The sequence below is a fragment of the Cyphomyrmex costatus genome, unplaced genomic scaffold (genome assembly GCF_001594065.2).
Source record: "Cyphomyrmex costatus isolate MS0001 unplaced genomic scaffold, Ccosl1.0 scaffold82, whole genome shotgun sequence".
Classification (NCBI taxonomy): domain Eukaryota; kingdom Metazoa; phylum Arthropoda; class Insecta; order Hymenoptera; family Formicidae; genus Cyphomyrmex; species Cyphomyrmex costatus.
The window spans coordinates 43,815-57,296 of NW_017280397.1; the positions used below are offsets into that span (position 1 = coordinate 43,815).

At 39.5% G+C, this 13,482-nt stretch overlaps 1 protein-coding gene across 1 annotated transcript in view; it reads right to left on the minus strand.

Annotated features, from left to right (window-relative positions):
* Positions 1 to 13,482, minus strand: part of LOC108781471 (zinc finger protein 845) — a 35,461-nt gene that overhangs the window by 4,679 nt on the left and 17,300 nt on the right. Inside the window, exon 6 of the mRNA XM_018549433.1 lies at positions 4,304 to 4,495. Within this exon, the coding sequence (XP_018404935.1) occupies positions 4,304 to 4,495 (192 nt within the window). The remainder of the gene's footprint in view (positions 1 to 4,303; positions 4,496 to 13,482) is intronic.

The window sequence follows — 13,482 nt, forward strand, 5'->3', positions numbered from 1 at the left end:
TCTGATTAACGCCCGAGTGCTAATACCGGTCAACGCTGCTATTAACGCCAGATAAACTTTCTACGCCGAAGAGAGGTCGATACCGAGTATCTAATCTCGAAAATATATCTGCTGGGACATCATACCGGTGTCATACATAAAGTAGTCGTTACCGCGATAGCCGCGAAGAGGAGTACGTACCGGGTTTGTCATCGAGAGAGGAAAGCTAGGTGTGCAACAAGGACGTAGCAAGCAATACCTTCTGGAATATTTCCAGTAGCGGAAATATTATCAACATCGCATGCGATCAGACGATTTATAACAGCAAATCTGTCAGCCATACTTTAAAATCAACGATTGTAACTAACAACTAATTGAGCGCATAATAGTGATTTATGATCTATGTATATCCCCTGTAGCGCGATATCGATTCTCTCAAGCATGCAAGAGAGTTTCGTAGCATATGATAAAAGAAAGTAGCGGAATGTCAATTAAAGTTCTTGCATGACACATTCGAGTTCAATTCTAGCACGGAGAATTGCAAAAAAAAAAAAAACGAAGATAAAGTACTTTATGTCCATTTCTATCAACTTAAGATTAACTTCAATCTTGCTTTAACTTACTTTTTATTGTTTTCAGTTCTGTGAGCAATAAAAAAAAAAAAGGATAAATTAAACCAAGATTAAGTTAATCCACGTATTTACTGGTAGAACATTAAACGTATTAAAAATAGGATCATGTTAATTTTATTTAGCATATCTTTTAAATTATTAAATCTTTGTCAACGCTTTGCAAGTCTCGCGCGTCCCCTCACTCTCTCTCTCTCTCTCTCTCTCTCTCCTCTGACATCTGGAACGGAAATATCTTATGTATCCAGGGCGCGAGAGCATGCTGAAATATATACATTTTTTATCATTGTGAAAGAGGGACAAAGATCATATCAGAAGTGTGCCCTCTACATCGTTCTCTCCTCCATCTCTCCCTCTCCTCCTCCGTACTTCGGGAAGTTCATCGTCGCAGTCGCGGCCCGGTGATTATGAACGATGCGATATGCGTGCGCGATATTACGAGGGAGCCGTTGGCCGCGCGGCTACGTGTGTATATCAGGTTCGAGATGCGTGACACGTTTAATTAAAATCCCGCGTGATTTACTCCGCCGGGCTCATGGGCGACAGGGAGAAACGGGAGAAAGGGAGAGAGAAGAAAGAGAGACAGAAAGGGAGAGAACGAGAGGGACGAACGAGGGGAGGAGGGGGGGGGAGGGAGGGGAAGCGGGGGACCGATATGAGTGGACGGAAGAGGAGCGTCCGCGTCGGTGGAGGAGAGTCCGCGCGACACACTCTGCGGCTGCGTTGAGTTCGACTCACGTAGTAAGTACTCAATTCGCGATGAAATATCGCGGCGACCATCGGCCATGCGCGGACGATCATAACGGGTTGCCCGCACTTAACCGGCTGCCGCACGCAACTTCCGCTTTCGCGGTCCTCCACCTCGATCTTTCTCTCGCCACTGCGCTATTTCTCCTCCTCGTTCGTTTCTCTCGATCCTCTATCCCCTTACTCGCGACATTCGTATTTCTTTGGGAGTCGTCTCTCGTGGAGCGGAGAAAAAAAAAGCGCGATGTCAAACGGGGAGAAATTTATTAGGAGCGCTTCCCGCGCCACAATAGCCTTAATAAGGCTTAATTTAAATACACACACCTCTCTGTATCTCTCTCTCTCTCTCTCTCTTTCTCGATTCCGCACCATTAGAAGAGCGACACACGATGGTTCTTTTTTAAATGCGCTTTGAAACGTCATCTTTTACAAAATGTTTACTATATATGTTAATTGCAATACCCCTTCCAAAAACGGAGGGAAATTATTGGCTATTCCAATATTAACATATCACGTAATCGTCGCTTTGGAGTTTGTTTAAAATTAAAAAAACAGTCTCATAAATCGATCTGCTATTGAAAGTTAAGAATGACTGTAAAAAATAACGTTTTTTAATACGCATTTAAAACAAATTTGTTATGTAAGATTGATTGAATTTTAAACGCTTCGAGAAATTTAATATGGAGAACAAGTATTTTTGGTATATTATGCTATTTTATTAATTTCTGCTTTATTTTTTTTTTTTATAGGTCTCTGTGCAGCATTTTTTCTTTTACGAAAATGAAACAGAGAGAGTAAAATGTGCCAAAAATATAATACCTATTCTCCATATTTAAAGCAATACCAAATGCACAAAACTCAATCAAACTTAGCATTTTTAGAAAATGTATTTCGATGTCCTTTTTTCACAAAATGTTTACTATAAATATGAATAAATATTTATCAATGCCCACTTGTAAAAATAACGAAAGATTATTAGCCAACTCAATGTTTTACATGTAGGTATTTTTTTATTCCTGCATTAGATAGCTCTAGAATTCTCTTTTCCACTTTTTCGCTAAATATTAAACATATTATAATATCCACCTCATTTTAAGTTCCAAAAGTATATACTAATTCAATCATCGAAAGCAGTCTCTTTATACTTTCAACAAAACGTTAACCAATGACAAAAAAATGAATGAATCATATATTCGTTTTTTGTATTGAAGCTAAATATAAAGACATTATAATTGTGAAACATTTATATTCATTTTAATTATTCTGTTTAATTATTTTGCACTTTATGCATTACTACATTAAAAAATTCTCCACGTGTGTACTCGATAGGTATACGGCATAGACAGATAGCAAAACTGAATAGGATGGAAATACTTGGTGTTTGAATGAATCATTGAGTCGCGAATTAATTCAGATACAGATCCCGTCGTGCGGGCCTTAAAATAACCGGGGAATAAATCTAGGAGGTAGAGATAAAAGGCGGTACGAAAATTGCCGCCGTATCGAGGCCATGCGCCGCGCGCACAGAGATATAATCGGATTTTCGATAAATTACTCTTCAAATTATATCCTCCCCATTGTCTCTATCAATAATCCGCGAAGATTGATTCTTTCCACTGTCCGTGTCCTCGCAATTACGTATGCGAGGCGGCGCGCGACGCAAGTACTTGCGTCCTCGCAATTAATTCTCCGCTTCCTCGAAGGCATCGATCATACATACGCGAGCCGTGAGCCGTGCGATTAATGGTACAGGAATGCGTCGTTCTCGACGGAGACCTCGATTAAAATTAATGTCAATAATATCGGCAGTCCGAGAAGTCGTGCGCTGCCAGCCCCCTGTACGAGACGAAGCCATGTGGATCGCACGCGGACTGAATTGTTAAAAAGACCCTTGCATCCCGATGACTGCGTCACCTTACTCCGTTTCAGTTGAGATCGCTAACGAGTTCAAGTATGTCAAGCGTTCGTAACATATTTAGACGTAATAGTCGTTGCACCACTAAAGTTGCGTTCGACACGTGGCGACGAAAATGCTATATACCATACACCTGCGCATTGGACATCTCTGTCACGTTAATGCACATAACTTCCACATACAGAAAGAAAAATGTTTGACATCTGTAATGATACTTGCATAAAAAAATAATTATGAATTACGAATTCAATTTTTATATTATAGTTACAATAATGTTAGTACAAATAATTATTATATCTATAGTTTTCTATAAATACCAAAAAATATATAGTCAACACGATTATAGTAATCATTTTTGACATTATATTTTTTTTATATAGAACTATAAATATAATTATTATTACACTGACATCATAGAAGTAATAATTGTGTAAAAATTATGCTCCTAATTATTTATTATGCAATTATGATCACCAACATTTTTCTTTCAATGCATACTTAGTCGTTCATAATTTAATGAGACGCATCACCCGTTTCTTACCGTAACTTGAAAAAAACCTGTATCTTTTTATACGCATTTAAAATGTTTAATAGCACAATATAATTAAAAAATGGCGGATATTAAAATACAAATGTAACGTGTTAAAAAGGCCAAAGTAAACGAACAAAAATAGATGTTAAGTAAATAAAACATATGTTAACATATTTAATAAAGTTAAACAAGCGGAAAACATTTCACTTTAACAAAAGCCTTCCCAGCTTATACACAAAGGTATTTAAACAATCGAATACAATTAGATAGAAATAGCGGAAACAAAATCTCTCCTATGAAACATGATGTTGTGAAAAAACGTAGCATAAGACAAAGTGACAGCAACAAATAAAATAAAATGTTAACACACAAAAAATTTGCTCGGGTTTGCTTATTTACTTTGGCTTTTTAAATGTTACAGTATATAATTTAATTACCCGATAGAAGTGATCAGATGAATTAAAGTGTGAACATTAAATTTGCATTCAGTATTTCGCTTACCTGCGCAGTTGCGTTATCGTTTTTGCGGCGTAAGAGCAATCAGAACATGAATACTGCTTCTCAATGTTCTCATGAACCAATCTTCGATGGCTCTTGAGCTCGGTCGCGGTACGAAGAATCGTTGGACAACCCGGAAGGCCGCACTTGTACTTCTTACCAGCGTGTCGCAGCATGTGCTGTCGAAGGGCATGTCTACAATACATAACACGCATTACTGCAGAAGATACTGTATTTCATTTTCCGAGTTACACGACAGCTTCACGTCACACATCGGACATATTTCTCAAATATATGAGTCATTATTTATTAAGAATTTATATGTATTATATACAGAGAACAAAGAACAACAAAAATGACGATCAAATGCTCGCTCTAAAATTACACGTCTGCAGGAATTTTGGATGAATTAAAAAAACAAACATGAGAGAAACGCGATTAAAATCTCATCCCGGTATTCCTTATACATTTCTATTTCACTTATAGTATATCTACGCTTTTCTATATGTTCATTTGTTCTTACAGAGTCATAATTCTTCATAAAATAACTATATACTTCATAAAATAAGGATAATTTTGTTTGCTAATGGATTCACGTCCTGGAAACGTGTCGTCGAAGATTTGCGCGCGATTTTTGAAATACCGTATCGGCGCAGCGTGTCGCGAATAATGATTTTGCGGTGGCGAGAGAACGCCCCTTCGTGCTTTCGTTAGATTCAACCCGTAATAAGACAGCACAATGGTCGCGCGTGTGCTCGGATACAGCGACCATCGGCCGGTTCGCACGCCGCGCCGTACGATCCGATCGCAGCTGTTGCATCTTATATCAGCCCACTGCCGCAGGCGATGCGGAGCGGAGCGAAGAGCGAAAAGGAGAGAGGTGGCGAGGAGAGTTGCGGAGCGCAGCGCACTTTAAATAGTTCCTGCCAGGAGGTGACGATCTATACGGTTAGTGAACTTGCCGTGTTGCGCTAAGTGAGTCAACAAGACGTATTGAGGCCGGATCTCTAGGTTCTGTACACGTTTGCCGCGTGCCTCGTCCGCCGTGCGCGGAATTCCCCATCCTTTAACCGCAAAGTGAGATACGAGTGCAATACGGCTGCTTTATAATTAGATGGAAACGCGAACATTCCGCTCCCCGCGTCGTTCGAGGGCAACTTGAATTAGCGGAAGCCAGCCGAGCTCGTAAATGCGATAAACACGTGGCGGTACTTTTAATTAACGGCCGGCTCGCGATCGCGACGGTACGTGTACGTCAATCTGCTTGACCACTTGACGCACTTTAAATCTAACGCGTGTCGTTAATGTAAATTATCACCGTGTCCCGTGTAATAAACTCCGAGAAAGTTAACTTGTCATTTCTTGCAGAAAAAAACTTCATGTATATACTTTCCGATAAGGAATCCGACAGCAACAGAATATAATTTCCTTATTTCAATATACGGAGGTATTTAGAGTTATATAGCTATTATCTAATATAGCGTAATTTATAATGATTTAACATATCTTGATGTTACGTTCTGCAAAGGGCCGAGTAAGGGAAAACCGTACCGGACGAAGACCGGTATGCATCGTCGCAGAAATCTAACGCGTTTGCCGACGTTATCAAAATCGGCAGCAAATTTCCGAACGTGGCGCGTATATAACCGCCATTTTCTCGTACATATCTCCGATAACCCTTCGTCGTCCGAGACATCCGTTGGCAGATCTCGAAGCTCGACGCAACTATAGAGATTCTATAACCGAGAGTCTGACCACGAGTGATTTTATCGAAACAGCCTATAGCTTAGCTTACGCGAGAGAATACTCTCTATAACCTTAATTAATTTATAGAGAGTAAGACAATATAAGTTAAAAAATTTAATTTAATTTTAATTTAATATAATTATTGTATGTCTAAAGAATCACATAGTGCACAAATGGTGAGGCACCAGCAAAACTGCTGCTACGATGCTTCCTAGAAAGTAAAATAAATAACGAAAATGTAATGGTATATGAACATAAGTTTGTCTAAAATAACAGTTTAAACGTGACCAATTACAGACTTCGTTTGGATAATCACCTGTCCATGGGTCGGTGGTAAGCGTCCACTTAATCTCACAGGTGATTATATATATCTAAACGTGGTCTGTAATTGGCCATATTTAAATTCTTAGATCTTAGAAAATAAAAATTTATAAACAAGAAGAAGGAAGCCAATAACGGTCAAAGCTGGATCACAGTGCTTATTATAATTGTGTGAATTTTATATACTGCGTATGTAGTCCCCCTAATAAAAATTCATATAAGTAATTTTTAAATTTAATCTCAAAATTTACTGTAACTTTTTTTATTATACTTAATCTTTCTGAAAATCTCTATCTTGCTATAATATTTTGAGTCGTAAATACATATAATGTTATATGTATACACACACACACACATACACAAGATATCTCTTTTGTACGATAAAAATAAAAATTCATCCTCGCTAAACTGTTATAGGATCTCTAAATGAGAACATGGATTTTTTTAATATTGCAATTCGATAATCAAAAAAAAAAAAAACTCTAAGCTACTTGAAGTTAAGGAACCTCTAAAGACCGAGAGAGATAGAAAGGAAGCGGGAAATAGAAAGAGAGAATCGTGAGAATAAGATGATCGGAGAGGAGAGAGAAAAACGATGCCGTCAAAGAATCTGGGCCGTCCTAGAGGGAGCCGGCCTATCCAATCGGCTACGCAAGTGTAACGTTGAGTTTTACAATGTCAGGGATATACACGCCCTCGCACGGGTCCGCGGATGCATCCGCAAGGCTTGCACCTGCGAGCCGCAGGTAGTCGCGTGAGCCGCGCCTGTCTCGGGCCCAGGGATGCCCGCAATGCCTCTGCGCGGGAACAGGTATCCACTGCTGCGCTCGTACACGCGCTTACGCGCGTTTCGCTTGCGTGTGGGATCAGGAGCGGCAGCGGGATAAAGATAAGGGTCACACAGACACGTGATCTTATTTCATCAGATTTCGAGTTTCTTCGAAGATGTCGCGCGTACAATCCAAGGATGCTACGCAGCTTCCGTTTGCCGTGTGACGTATTATTACTTTACTCGTTGTCGGAGAAAAAACATAATACTTAGCAACTATAAAAGTGATACGCCAATTTTATATGCAGAATTAATGTACATAATTGAATAAATCCTTTGTAACAGATATATATAGCTATAAAATAACGGAATTTCGATACAAAAATAATGGAGACGCAGGATGTAGTCATAATGTGTACGAGAAAAAGAATTTACAATTTTCTCTCTTATTTTGCCGAATCCACTTCGCAGCAGAGAAATAAATTTCAACTAAAGGCGTAAGAACGGGAATTGTAGAGTCTACGATGATTCGAATGATACTCAGGTACAACGATAAAAATTAAGTAATACAAGGATTAACAATTGACCATTTGTGTGTGTATATATATATATATATATACATATAATATTATAATTCAGGTAAACAAATTCACGGTAAAGCTGGGTGGATAAAATCTCACGTTTCCTCGCTCGTGTGAAGATTCCTTAAAATATGCTCTGCGGAAATGTTAAATCCTCTCCAACGTTAAGCTGTTTGGCACCATAATGTTTGAGAGTTTATGTCCGATGGATTAAGCGTTTTCGGCTCCTTTGATTATAAGGATATTTTGATTCTCCATTGCATATTTTATCATAACAATCCCAGCTCCTCTTATCCTCCGTATTTTATCCAGGAGGTGTGATCGTATTTATTATTATTATGATATTTCAATTGGCAATATAAATCAAGTGTAAAAAAAAACAACTCCGGTTTTAACAAGTTATTAAGCACGGATGTTAAGATACACCGTGCATGATAACTTCCAAGCAAAAGTTCTGATCACTGCAAAGCATTTCTGAAAGCTGCAAAGTAATGCAAAATGGCGAATGGGAAATCAGTGATTTTTCTTGTACATACCAGATACGTCTAATTAAATGCAAGTTTAAAATTAAATTTAATTGCAAATTCAAACATCGCCAATTAGTATATTCGTTTGTAGCACCTGAACTATCAAGCGAAAATGTTGATGGACGTTTCATTTCGCGTGCGGCGCTCGTAAGAAAGATACATAATTTAGTTAACCGTGGAAGCGGTCGTTCCTTGTTCACAGCGCATCACATTCACCACGGAAATAATAAAATTCTCGTTACAATAAAATCAAAGAGATTACTCGCCGTTTCCTTGATAGAAATTAATGACAGGCGTGACGGTATCGGAGTTTCCTACGCAGTGAATCGGTTCAAGGCCTGCTTCATGAATGTCGTAATTGCAGTGAGTTATGATAGTCGTGCATATCCGAAGACACGACTTTTCCGCCGGATTGAAGTCGGCGATAAAAGTGACATGCAGCGCGTAAAGTCGTATTTTCTCACATTCCACTGTGGCGCATTGAGAAATTATATTCCTGTCGTAATAAAGCAAACTCTTGCAAGGAGATACGCTAAATACGCAGAATCCTACTTGGCATACGAGCCAAACGCGAGAAAAGCTCATTCCTAGCTTAATTGACGCGCTATCGATTCCATCGAGCGAGTCAGTGATATAAGACGCTTTTATTTTCCACACTTAAATCTTACATAGAGTATCTTTCGTTGTTAAAAAGCGTGCTTAGAATTAACTATACACTTGTACTTTTAATATGAAACGGAGTGTTAAAATTGCTAAAATTAACGATAAATATAATTAATTTAATAAATAATAAATAATATGTAATATACAACAAATAAGAACCTATAAAGCCTATAACAGTCCAACAACATTTCAACAATATCGCAATAACATTGCAAACGTTGCTACAACGTAGTTACAAGCTTCTGTGTTGTATAGATCTAAATCCGTTCAAAAAAAAAAAAAAAATCTAAAAACCTACACCTAGCAAATTAAGGAATCGTTAAAAAATTCTACGCGCGCAAAACCTGGTGAGAGTGCGATCCTGCCTGGAATGCTGATAGAACAATATTAATATCGGCGCCGGGCGAGCGAGTGAAAGAGAGAGAGGGGGGGAGGGAGGAATTCCAGGTCTATCTCTATACGTTTTTCGACCGAGAATGTCGCAGGCGTGACAAGAGGTCGTTAAGGGGAGATTCTCGGTCGCTCGATTGGGCAAGCGGATGCGGTCGCCGGCGGATGATTTAACGCGACGTCCGCCGTCATCTCGTGAAATACGTACCGAACCGTCGCCGGCGGCGGTCTAGGACCGACCGCGCCATCTGAAAGTCTAATTCGTATCGCCGTGTGATCGCCATTATATCCACGTCAGCGTAAACGGCCACGCACCGATGATGCGCGGGAACGTTTCCCCGCTCGAGGAACTTGAGAGAAACGATCGTCCTGTGGGGGAGGCGGTCGCGATTTCCGGACGGCGGAACCGCCGCGCCGCCTCCTCCTTCAGGGTCACGCGATCCCTTCGGAGGATCGAGCGCCGCGGCCGTTAACGGCCTGACGACTTTATAGCACCCTGCGCGAGTTTTTGACGCTTTTTATTCCGCCCAGGTCCCGCGGCAGTAAAAGTGACGACGGGCGAAGCTAAGGTTTCACTTTACCTCACGCGCTCGTTGATCGGCATTTTGTAGCCGCGTGTAGCAAGTCGACACGACGTATACGGGATCGTTCTCGTTCTTCTTTGAAGCGCGTGGCTAATAGCATCGATCGATTTATAGACGTACCGTCGAATAAACCCAGATATGAACAATACTCTGTAGAACGATTTAATTTCGTCGTCAAATAAAAATCTCTTAGCTCCCTCTTCTATTGAATTCTTTTTTTATTTTACGCTTTTATATGCTTATGTATTATTTGGCTTTTCATTATTTGTAGAAGCATACCTTTTATTACTTTTGCTGTGCTTTTTAATCGTTATTATTATCTATTAATTTTTGACGATCTAAAAATTATGCAAGTTTTAACGTTCTAAAAATGTTTCCTATATTTTTCATCGAGTAGCGAATATATCTATTTAAATTTTTCAATCAGATTGGCGTATTCATGTGATTTGTCAAAATTCGATAATTCCGCAACGTCGAATCATCGCGCATCATTCGCAAGGAATCCAACGAGCCGACGAGCTTCCCTTCCTAATTACACGAGCCGTGTAACCGGTTTATCATCTCATATCAGAAATTAACTTGAACAAATCTAATATATATACGTTCGTTGCAACCATTCGCCGAGGGCACATAAGTAACTATGATGCTCCGTAGAAAAAAAAACCCGCGTAACATTTACGGTTTCGAATAAACGGCAATAATTTTACAATCTTCGTCTATGTCGGTAATTCAGCTTTATGATCGCGGAACCTCATAAGGCGATTAAGATCTTCGCTCGTCGGCATCCGCACGGTGCCTTACACAAGGTCTAGGCAGGGACGAACGATGACTATCTGGAGCCTGAAGACAACTAATTTTTAGAATATTATTTATGTTGCTGTTAGAAAGTGAACGCTTAGAATTTTTGATAAAATTGTTAAAAAATAAGAAAAAATTAGTAATTTTTATTCTTCATAACACATTCATAATAGAGTTGATAAATGTATTTGAAAAATATATTCCAAAATCTTTTCGCAATTAGAAAAGTTTTTTTATATGGAATAGTAATAATAAGATATAGATTCTCGACATTTGTATTTAATTGTTAATTATTAAAAAAATTTGAAGTACCTTTATATTTTTTCAAGATTTTCAAAGAAAATAGAATTTTTTAAATAGGCATGATAATCACAATAGCATAATGAATAATTCACACACACAGTAAATATTAAAATATTGTATCTTACTCTCTCTAAAAGTGAATCAAATCTAAAATTGAATATTAAACTAAAAAACAGTAAATATTCATTGATGATTACATCAGTTACTTGTAGCACTGGAATTACTGGTTCACTTCTAGAGAGTATATATGTGTACAGATATTGTATATCATGTCTTATGTTTCAATATTATAATATAAATTTTTTAAAGGATGTACAATAAATTCTTCTCCCCCTCCCTCCAATACTTGCGTCAAGTTATTTCTTGTTCCTCTGTATTATAGGTGTAATCTACCATTAAATCTTATATAAAGAAGACAGCCTTCAGCTTAATCTGATACAGATGCGTTCCCGTTCACGCGGCCCACCGCAGTTTCCTTTTTAATTTTCGCTGGATGCGACTACATCATACAACTCACAAATAAACTTCAACTTCTTGTTCAAAGTAATAACGATATTAGCATCATGTTCGATCTCTGCGGAAAATTATGAATAACGAGACCGCGCCGCTCCGGTCGGCGAATCACTGATCTGGAAACGTGTAATTAAACAGGAAAGCGTTAATCACCATGCGAGAGCGTTTAACGGTCCCGTCCTTGAGTCAGCAGATCAGAGAACATAAAAAAACCTGACGTTCCTTTATCCAGATGATCCAGACAGACGGCGGAGTTGTTGCTTCCGTTTTCAGTACGTGTAGTCGATAAATATAAATTTCATCAAAATGGAGGAACTGATCGGTACAGGATGGAAAAAAGTACGAGAAGTGAAGTGGGAAAAGCAGATTATAGATGTAGACAGATAGATAGATACAGATAAAAATGAATAGCAAACGGAGGGGAAGAAAACGGCTCGTATAATGCCAAAGCGAAAATTAGTGTAATTAAAATCAAGTAGCTAAGTATAGCGCTAGATTGGCTCGCCTTTGGTCGGGGCTGCCGTAGTAAACGCGGGCATAGAACGCTGCGCAAGGAAAGATACAGTCAGGCGGGTTATAGTGACGTATAAGTTAATATAGCTCTCCCCGATCGCTCTGGGATGGGAATGGCAGAGAGCCGCGGCTACGAAGCGATCGTGTACTACGCGCGCGGAGGAGGGAAGCGGATGGGAGCGAGCGAGCACGGGCATTAATTAAAAAGGTTGCGCATTAAAATGATTTGTTTTAATTGGCTGAACGCGCTGAGGTATTTATGGCCTCGCGGTCCTTCGCTCGGTCTGTCGGTCTGCGGCCTCTACACAACGACCGAGTCGACTTCTTCTTCTTCTTCTTCTTCTTCTCCTCCTCCTCCTCCTCCTCCCTGAGCCCCCCTTTTTCTTCACCCGCCCCCTTGCGGCCCTACCCCTCTTCTCCTTGTCCGTCCTATACCTTTCTTACCTCTCTGCGTCTTCTCGACCGCTAAGTCCGCGCCCTAGTCCCCTCCGCCCCTGACCTCTTCGATTATCTCGAAATCGGACGATCGTTCATCCGGACCGACGCGAGAGCTAAAAGGTGATTCTCTTCTTGGCGCGCGGAGAACCGAGGGCGATTCATAAATATCCGGCCACGACAAGTGGATCTTTATTACCGCGGATGATTTATACATGACTTCGCCGTATTGTTCGACTTCGATTCGTGTCACTGACGTATCTTCGCGCTTAGACCGGCCCGAGCGCCGCGCCGTCGCACGTTTTTTCCCCCGAGGCTTCGCCCTCGGCCTCGTCTGCAATTCCGCGCCGGACCGGGGATCGCCCGACGAAACTCGACTGACGAGGTATAAATCCAAGATCTTGTGAACAGACGAGGCTGATTAGTGTTCTTCGAGTGTTCCTCGGGACTATACACACGCCTTCTCGATAGGACACATTTTTGTGATATATACATAATTCGAGCTATTATATTTCTGATCCCTCGACTTTCTATGAATATCGGCTGATTGTACTTCAGATAGCAAATGACGTAATTATGAATCAGCTCTTTCATCGTTACGATCTATGTTTTTTTTTTAGCATTTTTAATTTTATGCCAATCTTTTTCAATCAAATTCCACTGCTCTCCCGTTGACAGTAAATCATATCATAAAAAAGTAGAAAGAAGGATTTGCACTTTTGCTCTCATCAACAGAAGAATGAGAATTATATGATTAATCTCTACATATATGATCAATAAACAAGAGATGAATCAAAATACTTTTAAACATTTTATTTAGGTTTTAAAATTAATATATTTCTTAAACATATACAAATTAATAAAAGTCAAATAATACGAGAGCGAATGTAGGTGTTATTATCATTATGAGAAATTCAACTTAATGGTGCTGTCATTGAGTGAAGATTAAGAAAAATGAAAGAATATGATAAATAAAAACGAAATAGAGAGAGAGAGAGAGAGAGAGAGAGAGAGAGAGAGAGAGAGAGAGAGAGAGAGA